Source organism: Harpia harpyja, chromosome 2 (genome assembly GCF_026419915.1).
Source record: "Harpia harpyja isolate bHarHar1 chromosome 2, bHarHar1 primary haplotype, whole genome shotgun sequence".
NCBI lineage: Eukaryota > Metazoa > Chordata > Aves > Accipitriformes > Accipitridae > Harpia > Harpia harpyja.
Genome location: NC_068941.1, coordinates 83800224 through 83819404, shown reverse-complemented (window position 1 = coordinate 83819404; position 19181 = coordinate 83800224). Strand labels below are relative to the sequence as shown.

The 19181-nt window shown below is 40.2% G+C and overlaps 1 protein-coding gene across 1 annotated transcript in view; it reads left to right on the top strand.

Moving 5' to 3' along the window:
• Positions 1-16900, top strand: part of POLR1A (RNA polymerase I subunit A) — a 37064-nt gene extending 20164 nt beyond the window's left edge. The window contains exons 22-34 of the mRNA XM_052780753.1: positions 62-227; positions 754-975; positions 2481-2695; positions 3332-3499; positions 4443-4578; positions 5580-5737; positions 6697-6811; positions 7450-7566; positions 8438-8716; positions 9346-9546; positions 10316-10433; positions 11699-11863; positions 14412-16900. Coding sequence (XP_052636713.1) covers positions 62-227; positions 754-975; positions 2481-2695; positions 3332-3499; positions 4443-4578; positions 5580-5737; positions 6697-6811; positions 7450-7566; positions 8438-8716; positions 9346-9546; positions 10316-10433; positions 11699-11863; positions 14412-14512 — 2161 coding nt within the window. The 3' untranslated portion in view covers positions 14513-16900. The remainder of the gene's footprint in view (positions 1-61; positions 228-753; positions 976-2480; positions 2696-3331; positions 3500-4442; positions 4579-5579; positions 5738-6696; positions 6812-7449; positions 7567-8437; positions 8717-9345; positions 9547-10315; positions 10434-11698; positions 11864-14411) is intronic.
• The last annotated feature ends 2281 nt before the right edge of the window (positions 16901-19181 follow it).

The window sequence follows — 19181 nt, the reverse complement described above, 5'->3', positions numbered from 1 at the left end:
GTTTTATCATCCTTGTTGCTTTGTAGCCTCTTAACAGTGGATTTTTTTTTCTCTGGAACAGGTGTATCATAAAACATTTGGAAGGACTGGTAGTTCAGTATGACCTGACAGTACGGGATAGTGATGGCAGTGTGGTGCAGTTTCTGTATGGAGAAGATGGGCTTGATATCCCTAAAACTCAGTTCTTACAACCTGAGCAATTTCCTTTCATTGCAGAAAATTATGAGGTAGAACACCTAAATCTTAAGTATTTATATGAGGTGAAGGGGGAGACTGAAATGCATGATTAACATCTGGCATATCTGTTAAGGATCCAATGGCATAGTTGTTTCTCTCAGTCATTCTCAGACTAACCTACATTTTTATTTGCTATTGTATTCAAAATACAGAAGTGAATCTTAAGTCTGTGGCATGATTTAGGCAGTCTCAATTTCAACAGAGCACCAAGTGCTCTCCCTGTTCTTATGTATTCTAATTCTGCATTTGGATTCAACACAGGTGACTTAACCAAACTTGACAGACTGATGAGTAAAATTCCTTTTACCAGTATCATCACTGCTTATTAAAGAATGGCAATAGCCACATAAAGGTACAATGAGTTTTGTCTCAGTTGGGTTGAAAACCAATTTTGAAAGCTGTTTTACAGCAACTGAACATTTTGAGTGGCAGCAGATGACCTTTCCAGTTTGCTTTGCCTTTTCTGCTACAGTGAGCATAGGGAGAAGAGTAATCATACAGGTAACTTCCTTACAGGTAATCCAGAAGACAAACCATCTGGATGAAGCTTTAGCAAGGATGGAGTCTCACCAAGCTAACCAGCAGTTCAAAGCCATCAAAAAGTGGCGAGCCAGGCACCAAAACTCTGTGCAAAGAGAAGGAGGTTTTCTGATGTTTTGCCATAAGAAAATGGCAAGTGTAAAAGCACAGATTACAGGAGGAGAAATCAAAAATGGAAGAGATCCTGCTACTTTACAGGTAACACAGAAGCAATTGAATTGACTGAGCCCTTTAAAAAAGTTGCATAATTCAGTGATTTTTTTTTTTTTTCTTTTCTAAATGGCTTTTTATGTCCCGAAGTGTTTCACAGTCTACTTATATAAAGTTAACCTTTTGAAGGAATCATGTCAGCTGTGTGGGTGATGAAGCTGAGATTCATTTATTGAAGTCTGTGTGCCCTGGTGCTAGGTTAGAGGCCAAAACTGGTTTTAGAAAACAGCCCATGTTTGTCGGTGGTTTTGGGGGATTGTTTTTATTTGTTTGGTGGTGGGTTGTTTTTTTGTTGTGTGTGGTTTGTGGTTTTTTTTTTATTTCATGTACACAGAGTAGATCTCTCTTGGATGGACATCTGCTACCTGGATGAGAGGCTGTTTAAATACAAAGATCAGAGTGCTGAGCCAGCCCTGCCTAGTGTTTCAAAAAAGTACTTTTGCTTAGGCCTCTTGTACATCAGGGCACTAATCTATATGTTATGGCTTCTAATGAAGATTGTATGTATGGACACAATATGCAAACAGGTGCTGCTTCACAGCCTTGCTTTCAGAAGGAATTTACCTTGGTAGAACGTGGACAGTTAGCGTGAAACTCCAAGTTGAAAGTGTTGAGATTATGTAACTCTGTGAGCTTGTCTGCAAATGTTACGCCTAATCACTGGTTTATTTATTCAGCTATGCTGAATTTGCGTTGCTGTTGGCACTTTTGATAACATTCAAAACAATTTGACCTGGGGATTCGTTTACTGTTTGTTCGGTTTTTTTCTTTCAGTAGATAGGTAGATATAGATAACATGTTCATCTCTTTCTCAGTATATTGTAAAGCTCAGTGGACAGACTTCCATGTCACAAGCCAATTCCTCCTTCATAAAACATCAAGGCATGTAAAAGACAGGTTTAGCTCATTTTTTGTATTGATTTATTTCTTTTTTAAGTCAGTATTAACTTTTTCCTTTATTAAATGCAACATTTGAAGTGTTACTTGAAAGACTAACAAACTGAAGAATAGAAATAAAACTGATCAGCATGCAAAAGATGCAAGCTATGTTTGAGGTCTCTGCTGGACTACTGGGCTTGAATGTTGATAGCTGAAAATCAGAGAAGCTCCTTTGTCATGCCAGTTTTAGACAGGTGAGGTGGTAGTCAGCTAGAAGTAAAGATTTAAGTATGTTGAGGGGGTTCACTCCCAAGTTAAAATCATTCCTAGAGGGCTGTATTTCGCTGATTTCTGGAGTAGTTACTACGGATAGGTAGGTCTGACTATTTCAAGCTTGTAAAGAATCTTGAAATCATTTGGGATCAAAAGTGTTAAGTGTCAGAAAATGAAGAACGCCATATTTGTAGCCGCATTGTTTGCTGTGTTATGTACACCCTTAAGTTTTACACAGGTAATCTTTTCCTCTTTCGCTGTTGCTGGTGGAAGCAGTGTTACTTGGTTTTGGTCTTTTTGTGGACAAACCAGTCTGCTTTAAAATCTCCTCTTGTTTTCAGTTATTGAAGATGTGGTATGAACTAGACGAGAAGAAACGAAGAAAATATATGAGGAAGACAAATAAATGTCCTGACCCAAGCCTTGGTGTTTGGCGTCCAGATACTTATTTTGCATCTGTTTCAGAAACATTTGAAAATGGAGTCGAAGATTACATCAACAAATGGGAATCTGAGAACAGACAAAGTTACATGCGCCCAGCACTTTCTTCTGATCGGTAATAACTTCTGTGTCTTTAATTCTTTGTACTGAGCCAAAACCCAAAATGCCTATTTTTGGACTGAGTTTGCTAAAGATGAAAAGCCTTTATCAACTCTTGGTTTTGTTGTGACCTTTGTAAAACAAAGTAGTGGGTTTCAGAATGGTTCCTGGAAGTCAAGTGTGCTTAGTGTGCAGTGGAGAGGCCCTGGTTCCAGACCTGAATTTTCTGTTTTGCTAAGGGCTTTGGCAAAGGCTTTACGGACTAACAGCAAGTATTGCTGTCCCCCTACATATAAAATAATACTTTACAGTAATGCTTAAAAACCAAAATATTCTCTTGTCACACCTTGGAGTTAGCAAGGCAGTTAAGATGAGCAAGTGGGAGTAAATGGACTGTCTTTTGACATTCTGGGAATTAGCAGCAGAATTAAAATATGGTTTGGCCAAGGCCCCAGTTCTGTGTTGATGGGCTGTGTTTGTCAGATCAGATTGGGTTAGACAATTTTATACTTTCTGGAGTGTATTTATCCATAAGCTAGTGGGAGAAACTGGCTGAAAGAGGTAACTGTATTGAACTGAGCAATGTTTCAGTCTCTTCTGAGTTCTTTATTTTGTACTACCTTGAGCTAATCCTCTTCCTTCCTGTCTTCAGGTTGAAGGATTTGTTGTATTTAAAGTGGCAGCGATCTCTTTGTGACCCAGGAGAAGCTGTGGGTCTTCTTGCAGCTCAGAGTATTGGGGAACCTTCCACACAGATGACTCTGAACACCTTCCACTTTGCTGGCAGAGGTGAAATGAATGTCACATTGGGTATTCCAAGGTGAGAAAACTTTGTTCTCAATGGATCCTTCGCAATTTTTGGCACTTAGGTAATAGTGCTTAATCTCACTGGCAGGTATATGTGTAATCTTGAGGGCAAATGATCCTTCAGTTTAATTGTAAATTGTGCCTGTTCATAACTAATGTTTTACAATGTTTTACAATTTTATGGTTGTTTTGATTCATTTTCCAGATACAAAATATCTGTGAAGGCCCCTTACTCTTATCTGATGTATAGGAAGTGGCTTATTTGTTTCTGTATTTTTAGTCAGTACAGTATAAGCCTAAAGAAATGGTGCTTTGTGGGTTTGCCCTCTGCTGACCTCTTCTTCCCCCTACTAACTTTTAAACCTATTTTTTTCCCCACACAAAATTTCACTGCAGCTATGAAATCTGGCATGTTTAGTATCATTGTCACCTATGTAGAGAGAGACTTGTTTTATAGCAGCGAGGTTTCCCCTGGCTCTTCTGTTTGGTGACAGTGACTTTATTAGCGCACATGTGTTTACCAGCCAGTTATCAGCTTGTTCTGAATAACATGGGTGCCAACCCTGGCCTTGTGCATAGGTATGCGATGCCTTAGATGGGAGATGGTTGTGTTACTTCAGAGAAGCAGGGGAGGGGGAGAAAGTATGAAGAAGCATACATTATGCATCCGAAGGAAACAGGCTTCATTAGTTCTGTTCTTGGAATAATTTACTTTCATCACTATTCTCGTAACTGGGGTGATATGCTCACTGAGGCAGTAGAGCTACTGTTGTGCTGTGCCTAATGAGGAATGAGAAAAGTAAAAAGGAGTAGTGCAATGGTAACCACAGCTCTTGATGCATATGGCTTTGGTAGAACTGGCAGTTGCTGCATGCTGCCTAATTAAATGAACTAGATACTTACTTGAATGCATAGTGCTTTTATGCTTAATTTGAAAGATCTTTTTTTATTTAAAGGTTGCGGGAAATATTGATGGTGGCCAGTGCAAAAATTAAAACACCGATGATGAGTGTTCCTGTGTTCAATACCAAGAAAGCTTTCAAGAAGGTGAAACAGCTTAAGAGACAGCTCACGAGAGTGTGCTTAGCTGAGGTGAGCCTCCTATTCAGTGTATCCTTTGAGAGTCAGCAAAACAAAATTTCCTATTTGAGCTCATCAGTTAGTCTGGCTTTGTAGCAGTTTCCATTTTTAAAGGCTTATCTGTGGGCACAAGATGAGAAGGTCCTTTCTTTTCACCTCTCGCATACTGAACCTGTAATATCTGCTAGGAAGTGGAGCACTGAAAGGAATTGCAGTTACTGTGGCTGTATGAGACTTAAGTTCAATTTAACCTGTAGAGCATTGTCACAGGCTATAAGCTCTATAGAATGTGAAGGAAGGGTAATAGTTGAGACATAGCAGTAGTATAACAGCAGAGAGGATTTATGTTTGCTGGCATAACCTTGTTTGGCTTTTTCTCAAGCTCATTTTTGTCAGTCTCTAGAATTGGAGGGGTTTTGTCTTCTCTTTGAGACAATCTAATCTGGCTGTGACTGGCATAGCAGAGACCTCTCTGTCCCCTACCCCTTCCTAATCCTATACAAGTGGCTGTGCTCAGTAGAAGCAAAATGCGTGGCTTCATGGAGACTCGATATACTGAACTCTGATGTATTCTGTGCTCCCTCTTCCTAGGGGTGCAGTCTTTCTTGTGTTCTCCTGCATGCCATACGCTCTTCTGTCTTACTCTTTCAAGTTGAAAGTGGCAAGGATAGAGTTGAGACTCAGATCTGTGCTGGAATACTGTCAAGGTCAATGAGATGGGTCAGTAAAATGAAGCTGTTGGCCCACTAAGAAGTGTAGTCTCTTAGGAAGGAGTCAGGTGGGAAGTGAGGCTGTTCTCCCAGTATTGTCTAAGTTAATTGTGGGAGGAGTTTAAGCCAAAAAGAGTGCAATAGGGTAGAGCCCTTTTGCCCAGGAGCTGCCGCAAAGCCCCCAGAAAAGTTTGCCAGTTAGCCTTGTGTAATTCTGGTCTCCAGTGGAAGGCATTGGAATTGCAGGAAGTAAATGAAGTGTCTTCATCAGAGGAGTAACATTCCTACTTGGGGCTTTTGTAGGTCTTGCAGAAAGTTGAGATAGAGGAATCCCTGCGTGTGAAGTGCAAGCAGAACAAACATCGCCTCTACAAAATCAAATTCCATTTCTTGCCCCATGAATATTACCGAGAGGAGAAGTGTGTGAGGCCCAAGGACATCTTGCACTTCATGGAAACAAGGTGAGTTTGCTTTCAGGTACTTGAATATTTGCTCTTCTTTTGCCTTTCCACGGGCTCTGAGGGTCACTGCATGTTGTTTATTGCTGCTGCTATGGCTTTCAGAGTGACAGCTTCCTGCAGATTTGCTTGCAGAAGCATCTACACAGTTGCTTTTTATGTCTTGAATAAAACTGTGGATCTGTGGTGTGGTGACAGTGCAGAATTGTGTCAAGGCAGATCTTTCACATGTCTTCGATATACTCAGAGAAGAGCCATATAAGCAACATCTCATTCCTTATCTTTGGATACTTAAACATTTATTACCAGCAAAAATGTTTGAATACTTGGGTATCCCTTGGTGCTCTCATTGAACAGAACTAAACCTTAATTTTTTTTATTATTTTTTTAAAAATAAATAAATGAGAAAAGGCTGGCTTCCCCCCCCCCACCTTTCTTTTTTCCCCCTGCTTCCTTCCCCATGCCTGGCCAAATTTGTGTAGTTAAAAGTAGAACATTTAATGATAAGGGTCTATTGAAAGCTATTTTTGTTTTGCAAAAGGGCTTCATTGATTTCTTCCTCCTTCAGGCCACATGAGTTCAAGCTGGGTTACTCTACTTAACAATTCGCATGTGCTGGTTGGTTGACAAAAGAGAAAAGTCCAGTAGTAAACCATCTCTTCTGAAGGTCAATCTGATGTGCAGATTTTATGTCCAGATGAGCTTACTATTTTAAACATAGGATGCTTGGCTACTACATCTGTGATTGTAAGAGAGCTGATACCAACCTTTCGATTCCTAAATGAATGAGAAAGGGGCGAGAAGAAAAATTATTTGCCTTGTCCTAGAGGTACTTTTGCATCCACCAGAGAATATGTCTGTCATGAGTTGACTGGCTTATTAAAATAAATTAATTTTCTGACAGCTTGAAATTGACTGCAGTACTGCAGAGCTTTGACATTCTGGGTTGCTGCTTCTTTCAGGTTCTTTAAAATTTTTCTGGAAGCAATTAAAAGGAAGAATGCAAAGATGGCATCTTTTACTGAAGTCAGCACCCGGAAGGCAACTCGGAAAGATTTAGATGGTGACCAAGACAAGGTACAGAAAAACATTACCTGAAAAATGCCTCACTTCCTTTACCTGTTTTTGAGAACCAGAATTTGGAAAAGCATAGCATGTTTCAATGTGAACACGAAATGTGTGAATACTAAATTACTACTTAAATATTTTCTTTATGCATAAACTGTCTTTGCATTCTCATAAAATTAACAAGGAAATTAAAGTTATTGTATATTAAATCCTAATTTACTTAAGAGTGTACTCTGAAAATGCCTGTTTATTTTAACTTTGGTGAGATAAAAGCATATTACTCACCGTTTGCTCCCAGATCAATGTCCTGTTATAGCAGTGGCTGTCAAAACCTTGGGGAAGATCCTTTTTTCATTGAAAGGCTTTTGCATGTTCCTTCTGCCACTCCTCTCCCATCAAGGACTGTCATATAAACAGGCTGGTAGCTTATCTATCTTGTAGATGTTCATCTTGTTTAATATTACAGTTATCATGAGTGTAAGTTCATTACTTCTTTATAATAGTGAGTTTCTAGAAATTAATTTGTCTTTAAAGGTAGAACATTGAACAAGGGATTGTTAAATTCCAAATGTTTGGCTAAAGCCTTTTGATGCAGTTGATGCTTCCTAGCAGTCAGCCTGATTATCTGGTCTGTCATGGATTTCTAGGCACTGAATAATCAGGAAGCTCCAGCAGAGGAGGAAGAGAACATTGTTGATGCAGAAGCTGATGAAGGGGATGGTGATGCTACAGAAGCAAAACGGAGGAAGAACCAGGAGGAAGAGGTAGTGATTTTATAGGTGCTCAGAACTGCACTTTAATTCCTAATTTCCTCTGCCTTGGTTTGAGTTGGGAAGGAAAGCTTCCATTGAAACAAAATGCTGGAAAAAAAACCAAACCAAAACAAAAAACCCAAAACATTTGAAAGGAGGTAGGAAAATCTCTGCTTTGTGCGGATCAGTTTTGATTTGGATGGGGGAAAAACTATAGCAGATGTGGGCTGAGACTTGTGATGACTTTAGTCATCATAGTTGAGCCTGGTCACTGCTGTCCTTTAAGGGTAATACAGAACCATGCAAGTTAGAGATGGAGGAGATCTGCGTCTTTCCAAAGCCTTGTTCTTCAGGCATTGGGTAAATGTGTCTGGCAATCAGGTTGTCTGTGCTGTAGTTCACCTTAACTTTACCTCTTGCTATTTTCATGCTATTAATTGTTTTTAAAACTTTACTGTGGTTCTTAATAAATATTCTCTCTGGCTTTGCATGTTTCTCTGTGTTCACTACTTCGTAATTACTGCTTAAAAGATGGGTTGCTGTAATTTCAGCAAGAGGTAGAGTAACTGAAAATCCTGAGGGAATCCCATCGTCAGAGTTGGATTATGAGAAGAGCCTTTTTGTGGGGGAAGAAAACTAAATTCTACTATGGCCCCAATAACGTGTAACATCCTGGACTGTATTGAGGAATAAGGGCAAGATTATAGAGACTGAACTGAATCTGTTGTATTATTTTCTTTACAACAGATTACGTTTTCATTGTGTCATAGGTGAGATACTTGCAACTCAGCTGTCAAGAATATTAATGAGTAAAACTGTTCATGGTGTGCTTTGTTTCTGTACATGTTCTGGCTCAGATAAATACGACATTATTTCTTTGCAGGTTGATTATGAGAGTGAAGAAGAGAATGGGGAAGAAAATGTTGATGAGAATCTAGAAGATGAAGAGGCTGAATCAGAAAAAGAAGGGACTCCTGGTGCTGAAGAAGATCAGAATGGAGCAGATTGTGATGAATCTCAACATCTTTCCTTTATGTCTCAGACTAAAAAAGAGAAAGATCGATTCCTTCAGTCAGCAGAGTTGCGAGTAAATGCTGTTCTGGACAGCCACCCATCAATACAGGATTACACATTTGACACCAAAAATGAACTTTGGTGTGAGGTAAGATGGTGGTGCCTGGAAACATCTGTGTGTGGTTGCACAATGGTTGCATGTAGCTCCCATAACAAATGGATCTTTTCAGTGCAGTGCTGCTGTTTTGTCTCAGCAATCCTGTATTAATACAGAAAAGTGGCAGTACAAATGTACTTCTTGACATATCTTTTAGTAGCTTCTAACTTTTAGAACACCTGATGAAAATTCATCTTAAAAACAGGGTTTTGACGTGTTTATTGTGTTTTGATCTTTAAATATATGATGCACCACTGTGTAGCTCTTGATGAATAAAAGCGATGGCTGGACAGTTGAAAAAGTCTAAACATCTTAAAAAACAAATAAACAAAAAACCCAACAAACACATACCCCCCTCCCCCCAAAAAAACGCCACCCCAAAAAACCCAGTCAGTGTAAGTTCAGAGATCCTGAAAGCCATGTGGATAAATGATCCTGGGATGGGGTGTTCATATTAGCATCCTTCAGCTGTAATTCTAGTCAGACGCTTATGTTCCTAAACACACAGCTAGGGTAATTCCAGTTGTCTACTTTTTACCTAAAAAGAAAAAGGCTGGTTATTGAGCCTAATGTTCAAGCTTCCTTACAGAACAACGCTATGTTGGTTTTTTTCCTCTTAGGTTTCATTGACACTTCCGTTGATGAAGGTGTACTTCGATATCTCCTCCTTGCTTGTCTCTCTCGCAAGAAGCACGGTCATTCATGAAGTGAAGGGGATCACACGATGCTTGTTGAATGAAAGTACCAATAAGCAAGGAGAGAAGGAACTTGTTCTGCATACCGAAGGGATAAACCTTGTGGAGCTGTTCAGATACTCTGATGTACATAATCTATTTATAATCCTGAACTTGAATGATCTTTTGTGTTCTGGGGAAAGACGGTGGATAATGCATGCCATTTAAATTTAGCAGGGCTGATGTGTAGCCTTTTCAGCTCTTAAACTCTCTTCCTTCTCCTTTCTACCCCCAGATGTGTTCAGAGCTTAGCCCAGCCTTTTCTCAAGGGCAGCTTGCAAACCAGTTTTTGTGCAGCAGCCCAGTGTCTAATGACAGATAATTTCACACCACGCTTCTGTCTCTCTAAATGTTACTTGAGGGAGTTCTTCCATCTAAATGAATTGCAGTACTTGGAGATGAATAGTTCTGTTATGCCATCTAGCCCATAACTCTACAAATACAGGATTGTTTTAAGCTACATCTTCTCTACTGCTTTTGCTGGAAGTTCTGGCTGGCTGAGGCAGACTGGGCAATGCATTGTGTTGCTTGAAAGACTTTGGCATGTTTCTCTGCTGCTCGGGATGTTTTGTTAGTTTGCTTTTTCTAATTTCAGATAATATTCTCCTGTGGTGAGTTTTGATTCCAGTACTTTTATTCATCTATATAATGCTGTGATCACTAGCTTAAACATAAATCCCCAGAATCATTTTTGCCTGTATTTGGCTCTGAGCTGCTGCCTAGTTGTTCTGTAACTGTTGGTGCTGCTTAAGCTAATGAAAAATGGAGGAAAAAGCTAGCTTAGCTTAGCTTAAGTTATTTGGAAATACCAGGTAACTGCTGTCCTAACTTGTATCTGTGGTTTTTTTGCTTTCAGATTTTGGACCTGAACAGACTTTATTCCAATGATATTCATGCCATGGCTAAGAATTATGGAATTGAGTCTGCCTTAAGGGTGATTATAAAGGAAATAAAAGATGTATTTGCTGTATATGGTAAGATTTCTTTGAATTTTTAAAGATAGTCTTTATTATCATTAAGATGGGAAAACCCAGCCACAGTGCTTACAAAGTTATGGTTTTGCATGATCTTTTCATTTATGTGTGTATTTTTAAATTGCACCTTTTCATCGTTTTAATCATTATAGTGCCTTCTGTGAAGACTTTGTTAGTTAATTGTTAGGTTCCATTTAATCAGTAGAAAATTCACTAGGCAAGGCTGAATTTATCCTCCCTTCACAGAGCTTTTTCTATTGTGGTGTATTTATTTTTTGCAAGCTGGAAGATCCAGATGAATTAACTGTTGATGTCTGAGGAAGCTGTTAGACTTGTATAATGGCCCTGAGAATAGGATTAATCTTGCCTCACTCTAGCTTCTAATGATGGGAGTCTAGGCTACCTTTGTAGTTGAGTTTTTATATCTTTCCTAAAATATCTGTGCTACGTTGTCTGAATGTTCTTCTCTCTGCATAGGTTATTCAGAGACTCCAGGCATGTAGCTTAGGGAAGATGCCTGACTTTATAGGTTGCTTAAATTAGGCATGTTGAATTTGCCTTAAGTGAGCTAAGTCTTGCTATGAATTAAACTATTGAAAAGAGGGAAGATTAATACAGTGGGAATTTTAGCAACCAGTTATATCAAACAGATTTTCCAGCTGGCAGCCCAGAATGGTCTGACCTTCAAGTTGTTCAAGAACTGCTAGTTAAATGTTGACAGAGCTGTTAATGGTCCCCCATTACACTGACTGCACAAGCATTATTTAAAAATAAGTGCTATTTCTTTTTAGCCTAAATGAGGTTTTCTGTGGATGCCTAATGTCATGCACAGAAAATATCAGAACCTTTCTGACACCGGTGCCTAGCTAATGCAGACTACCAGGTGAGGGGCTAGAGCTCTGTCCCATCACAAATGGATGGATGTGTGATCCCTTTCTGCATAAACAAAGATGATGCAGACCTTACTGATTTTATGTAGAGAAACTACCACCTTACAGTATTCTTGACATTTTAGTTTCCCTGGAGAGACATTGTTTTATATTATAGTGGGGTCTGTCTCTCTTGGATATTTGAGGGGAGCAGTTAAGCCAGCTACGCACAAAGAGGTGCAACTGCCAGAAGAATGTTAATAGAGATGTTCTCCATGTTGATTAGTTTCAGGGGGTTTAATTTAGACCTGATTTATTTATTTAAAAAAAAAAAAAAGAGACCAACAAAACTTAGCCCTTGAATGCTCTGATGATTGCTCTTTCTTGTGTTCTTAGGAATTGTGGTAGACCCTCGGCACCTTTCACTTGTGGCAGATTACATGTGTTTTGAAGGATTTTATAAACCACTGAATCGTTTTGGAATTCAGTCCAACTCTTCCCCTCTGCAACAGATGACATTTGAAACCAGCTACAAATTCTTGAAGGAAGCAACAATGATGGGTAAATGGTTTAGTTTGAAATACATTGCTGCAGCATTTCACATATGCTTTGTTTTCATCGTAACTTTCCACTATTTTGAGTAATGCATAACTGCATTAGAAAAAATGCCAGAGGCTAAAATTTTAATTAAGCCCTTGCCTAGGAAAATGTTCCAGATGTTTTTAATAAAATCGTCAGCTTAAATTAAGTCAGCTCCCACATGCAATTTGTGGGGTCTGTGACTCCTTTCTTTAAGAATTAGGTAGGCATTTTTATAACAAACCTTAAGATTGTTAAGATTTGTTAGAGCAAAGCCTTTTAACAGACTACTAAATCTGCCTTTTTCTGTCTCTGCCATTAAAATTGCCATCTCTGCTTTGTTTCCATGTCTGTATTATAACTCCCATATTTTCATCTCTTCTCTAACCTTGCTATTTAGAATTTTATTGTAAGAACAGTCCTCCTGGTTGTTACTTTGATTCTGTTTTTCTTCTGCTTTGTAGCACTTTACTATATTTGCTTTTTTCCCTCAAACACAGACAAAGGATCAGATTCATTTGTCTAATGGTAGGTTTCTGTGCCATCTGAGATGCCCAAGAGTATCCTTTCTAGCCTTTCGTTGCTGCTCTGGAAGGTGTAGAGATCACATGGCTGCATGGATCATTTGGGGCATTTGAAATGGCACTAGCCATCTACATTTAGGAGTCTCATCCAAAAAACTTGTGCTTTAAGCCTGTCATTAGACAGTTTGCTTGATCTCATGCTTTGGATACTAATCATGTCTCCCTTTTGCAAATAGTCTTAGTTTCTGTCCCATGCCAGTTAGATACTCTCATTCTTGGATGCTCCTGCGCTGCCACCTTTGCTACTTACTACAAATGGGAAAAGATCTCAACATGATCTTGTCAGCTAGTATCTTAAACTGCCTTGCACAGGTGTCAGAGATACTTTTATCACTGATTTCCTTTTCATTAATGCTGTTTTATACCTGTTATGGGAAGGTAATTTGGGTTTTAATGAACAGTATTGGTTACAATTGACTTAAAATTCATCTGAAAATCAGAAAGGAAAAGTGTAAATCCGGGGTGAAATTGAATAGAAGAGGATGTTTCGTGCACAGTTGTGCTCTTTCTCTGGATTTACATTATATTGTATATTGATAAGAATAAGATAAGGTTTTTGTCAGGTGAAATGTAATTATATTTATGGATAATATTATGAATAAAGACATGAAGTGTGTCCTGACAGAAGGGCATGGTGAAATTAGCAGGAAGGCTACACTGATTACAAGTGGAGGGAGTTACTGATTTCACCACAATGGAAATCAAAGTCATAATGTGGATTGCAGCAGTCTGGATCTAATTTGCTTTAATGTAACTGCTAACTTGACTGTACAGTTAAAGAGTTACTGCAAGGGTGCTCGCTTATGACCCTGATCAATAAGAAGGAAAAAAGAAGGCTTGTGACCACTGTGCAGAGCTAACATAAGAAGTGCTATTAGAGCGCAGGTGTGACCCAGCAGACTGCTGATCAGGGTTTAGTGTGCAGAGAGCACACTGCATCAGAAGTGGGATCCTTTTGGCTGTTTGCTTGAAGAATAACTCTTTGTTAACATCACATGAGCAAACAGGACAGTTATGACTTGTTTAATGATCTAACAAAGGACCTTTTTTTTCTTCAGCTGAAACACATTTAGGAGCAGCTATTTAATTATTCAACTGTAGCTGAGATCAGAGTGGCAAGCACATGCCATACACTGTGTTATGGTGCAGCTCCTCCCCCCATCCTCTGTATGCTAGAAAGTTCAGTACATTTTGCTCAGTAGAAGAAAGATGAGCCAAACTTATCAAAAGTTTAACAGTTTTATTTCCAATCTTCCAACTGCTCTAATGATAAAATTCCAGCTTGCTGTAGTTAGGATGAATGAAGAACAGCCTGAATGCTAATAAAAACAGTGAAAGCAAAACAGTCCTAGCCAGACATGTCATGTGGAGAGCTTCCAAATTTCTGTGACACTGTTTTGCTACAGTGAGTAACCACAAAATCAAAGGAATTCATGGAATGTCTCTCCAGTGAAAAGTTCTCTTCGTATCTAGCCAGAAGGATTTAAAATCCACATCAAAAGGATTCACTCTAACAAAGGAATAAGGCAGCAATGAAAAGGCAATCTTTTGGGGTTTGCCTCACTTGATGTATTTTTTTAGCAATCTATTGAATCAGCAAAATGTGTTCACTGGAAGGTCAAATCTGTGTTCTCTTAGAATTCAGAACGTGTTGTCTTTTCATGCTGAATAGGGAGAGTTTAGTAATGTGTGGCCTAATTCTTTGCTTGCACAAAAAGATTGGGATGAGATAATAGTTGTTGTAGGAGGGGTAGGAAGAGTTTTGGGCTCCTGCTCTCAGAAATACAAATTCAATCTGAACAGTTGGAGGCAGTGCCTTTCTGAAACTAGGGGGGGCTGAACCAGATGACTTCTTGCATGTAAACCAAAATGCTTTCTTTTCAGCACTGACCTTTGAGAAACCTTTGGAAATATCCTAACAGGATTTTGTTTGAATTCTGTTACAGGTGCCCATGATGAACTGCGATCTCCTTCTGCATGCCTAGTGGTTGGAAAAGTTGTTAAAGGAGGGACTGGTTTGTTTGACCTCAAGCAACCCCTTACATAGTGTTTTGGTTATAACTTAAGGATTCTGACTGAAATGTTCATCATAAGAGATATGTATGGTCTACACCTATGCAACAAGGACACATACTGCGTCCCCTGTCATCTTCCCTGTGTCAATAGGTTTGTTAATCTGGTTACCTGATGAGCCTAATCTATTTAATGGGAATGTCTACACCTATAGGAGCTATCCTTTGATCCAAAGAAACATTTATTTACTGTTCATTAATGTAAAAAAATTAGATTATTAGTTTACATAGAAAATAATAAAATGAAGGAGACCATCTGGGTCTCAAACAGGCCATGCAACAGCTGTGGCAGACAGAAATCAAAGCAGAATCTGTTCATGCTGTCTAATTTTTGTGGGCAGAATCCCATCGGAGGGGGTAGTGCCAGTTGCCACACGATAGTTACGTGACAGGTTTCCAGTATTGGAAACAGCATTCAGAGTCACAGGTGTAGCTGGGCAGCATCGGGCTGAAGCTTCAACATTGTATTGACGCATCTGTGCTTGAGGCATATCCTCTTCTTTTGCTGTGCTTGCATGCACTGCCATGATTTTTGTAAGCTGTAGAGGATGCATTTTCCTATTCTGCTACTTCATTTATTAAGAATTACATGTCTGTGACACAATTGTTATATTTCTTTATTAGCCGAAGACTGGAATTCAGACTTTTCTTGGTTTCTATAGGCATTTTCCAATGCCTACTCTTAATGACTTCTTTGTATGGAACAGATCTCCGCACAGTGAGAAACCTGACATTTGATAAAGATTTATTCCTTGAATGGCAACGTGAGCCGCTGTAACAGTGACTACATAAGAGAATCCTGTAAGAATTACCAAAACAGAGTTTTTAAACTATTTTTGCTTAAATATTCTGTGTCAAGGAGGATATTTAATAAAGGACGTTGCAAAGAAATATTGTGAATGCCCTATTATGTGGCTGTGTTACTGAGGGAATTTTGTCGTGCAGCCAACAGCCTTTGCTTTGACTCTAATGGCTGTTAAAAATCACATAGCTGAGAGCTATTCACCGCTCTTCAGAAATCAGACTTTCTTGTTTATGCATTTGATTTTAATCAGAATGCAATGCATGCAAGTAGTTAAAATTCTTTGGAGTTTGCTCACTACCATCTAGGCAAGTTTTCTAACAGATTTCAATGCCTGATCATTCTCAGTGGTACCTCTAAGCTAGTGGAAAAGTGCCAGAGCTCACTTAGCCAGCTGGGGAGCTCCTACTTCCAGTGGAGCTGCACTAAAGGGGATCAGAGCAGATAGTGGGAGACATTGACTTAGGATTGTCACAGAGCCTCTGTGGAGTATCTTGATGGACCCCATTCTGCCTCAGCCCCTTAAAACTGTGTCAAATGTACTGCAAATTGTGCTGAAGCTTAATAAATGCATTAGCTTGGTAGGTCTCCAGTTTCACTTTGCAAATCTTCATAAAAGATTTCCTTGTGTCTTTTTCCAATCTTAGCACCTGCTATGTATTTCTCAAAAACATGTCATTCTGTGAACAACTGGCAAAGAATTAGTTGAATAGTTTTGCAAATGGTTAGATGGGAAAGAACAAACGTGGTAACAAAAAGACTTTTAACTTCAGGCTACAGTCTATGTTGCTACAGGCCATTTGCTGAGAAACATCCCCAAGAGGTATTTGGAGTCCTGCAGTGAAGAACATCTATGCCACATTTTCTATCTGGAGCTGCAGCATCCTTTAGTTCTCTAAAGAGTTTGACCTAAATAACTCGTTCATCCAAGTGTTCATATCACTTCTCTGTGAAGCTTAAGAGGTCGCTTTGATTATGTCATGGTAATGAATTGTCCTTGGAGTTATGGAGCCATGAAATACAAGAAAATTTACTAGCCTTATATTTTGGCATAATATAGCCACATATAAATTCTGTGTATTTGTATGTATGTATGTGAAATTAAGCTGTGCTGCAACTGAAAAGAGATCGAGTCTGCTGAGCAGCTCGATATCCATTTCTAGAGGCTAGCTTGCTTTTCTGCTGCTGTCTGAAGCTCCCCAGGCCAGTGTTGCCTGTAGCAATCCTTCTGGCAGGCTTGCTTGCTGCTTCGGTGGTGAGAAGTAGTCCTGTGTCGTGGTGGGGCAGCGGTTACTCAACATGCTTTAGGGGACCAAGGGGCGTGGATGCTAAATGAGCATGGCAGTAAAGTGCCTATAAATATTATATAGGCTCGTTTTGAGAAAACGTACTGAAGTGACTGCCCTTTGCTTTGACATGTTGTGTGTCAAATTGCTGTTTCTTGCTCCCTACAGAATCAGCTGTGCAGGAAATGGTGATGAATTCAGTAGGTGGTTAGTCAGTCCCGCTCTAGGTTATCTAATAGTGATGGTTCTTGAAATAGAGCTGTTTGGAAAATGTGCTCTGGCTCCGTGTCCTGGTTTAAGCCCAGCCCAGCCTGTCAGCAAAGCATCAGGAGGCAGCTGGCTCACTCCTCTCCCCTGCTGTGGGATGGGGAGGAGAAAATACAAAGAAAAGCTCGAGGGTCGAGACAAGGACAGGGAGGGATTACTTGCCAATTATGGTCATGGGCAAAAAACACTCGACTTGGGGAAGAAACAAAATCGATTTAATTTACTACCAATCAAATCAAAACAACAACAAGGGGAAGTAAAATCAAATCTTAAAACACCTTCCCCCCAATCCTCCCTTCTTCCTGGGCACAACTCCACTCCCAATTTTCTCCACCTCCTCCCCCAGCCAGCAGCACAGGGGGACAGGGAATGGGGGTTGGGGTCAGTTCATCACACGCTGTCTCTGCCGCTCCTTCCTCCTCAGGGGGAGGACTCCTCACTCTTCCCTTGCTCCAGCGTGGGGTCCCTCCCACAGGAGACAGTCCATGAACTTCTCCAACGTGGGTTCTTCCCACAGGCTGCAGGGGAATCTCTGCTCCAGTGCCTGGAGCACCTCCTCCCACGCCTTCTTCACTGACCTCGGTATCTGCAGAGGGGTTCCTCTCACATTCCAATCCCCTGACTCACTGCAGGTTTCCCCTCTTAAATCTGTTTTCCCAAAGGCGCTACCGCCATCGCTGATGGGCTTGGCCTGGGCCAGCAGCGGGTCTGACTTGGAGCCGGGGAAGCTTCAAGCAGCTTCTCACAGGAGCCGGCCCTGCGGCCACTCCCCCACTACCAAAACCCCACCACACCAACCCAAAACACTGTGACAGAATGACCCAACCTCCCCTTTCAGTTTTGAGTTGCCTTTAAAATTCAGGCACGGGCCAGGATCTGAAACACTATTCTGAAAGCCCCTAACGTTTCAACTGAGATCTTGCCTAATGTCTGCTTAGAAAAATGAAGCAGGTGGCTGTTCATGGACAAAAGGGATAGGAGGGAGAGAGGCGGGAGAGCGGTATGTGTTTTGGCATGTAAATGGGCTTAGTTTATACTGTGAAGGAGAGGCAAGCTGAGGTAGCAATTACTCTTAATCTGTAGCATGAGCAGGTTGGCTTGGGAATCATCTGAACTGCCCTTTCTGAGACGGGACGAGTTTTGGGTTGCTTAAAATTCACATGCTTGCCGAAAACGGAGGTAGAAGAAACGTCCTTCTTCCTGTAGTCAGAAAACTTCTGTTTCTTGTCACACAACATGTACCTCTCTGCAGCTAGATCTTCTATGTTTTAAAGTTTCTTTCTTGCTCCTTGCAGCAATTGTTGTTGCTGTACAGTACTTTTTGAGGAAGTGCGAGCTCCCTACCCCCAAACACAGTCTGGAGAAGGCTGAATAATGGATGGGGCTCTCGCTGCTTTGTAATTATGTAAAACAGACAAACGGAGTCAGTTTGGGCATAAAGCACCCCAAAGAGCTGGCAGTAGATGGGATTTCTTAGAGACAAGGAGATCATGATTGAAAGACCAAAAGAACAGGCTAGAAAGCCCTTTTGGAGTGTGAGAATGGAGCTTTGCAAATACTTAAATAAGACAGGAATTCATAACCGGGACTTCCTTTTTCTTTTTTTCTCCAAGTATCTGACTGCTCTGAATCAGAATTCAGTGCAATTTTTTGCTGCTAAGGAAAACTCCTGGTTCTCTCTGGTGGCAGACCAAGCTCGACTAGTAAGAAGTGGTGAAGAAGCATGTCAGATGGTACTGAGAACTCTTCATGCTATTTTTGACTGTTTTCTGCAGGATTGCTTTCAATGCACACTCTTTACAAGTCTTTCTTCAAATATCTCTGATGTTACTTTGACAATTATCAGAAATAATGCAAAACATACTGAACAGTCAAATCTTGTGGTGATTTTCTCTAGTTTGTGCATGTATGCTGCATTTCCATTTGTAGGTGATTTAGAAGTCAGAGGCAGTGCTGGCACTGGCCACGCTCTTAACGCTTCTTCCCTGGGAACCATCCCTTCTCTTAACTACCTGCTGCACTGTAGGGTGCCAAGATACCCTAAGACTGTCAAAACATGGGACGAATGAGAGAAGAAAAGGTAGCTTCCAAAATTGCTTGCTTTCTATGTGTTATCTCCATTGATAATAGCAAACGATCTGTCTGGAAAGCTAAAGGTTGTAAGTTTGACTGAATGTACGCTCCAGGAACGTGCTGGCTAGCACATGCAGATAGGAAAGCTGGGAGAAGAAGTTTTTTTAAAGCTGTAATAGAAGACCTTAGAGTTATTCAGCCAGAAAGGAAAGCGGT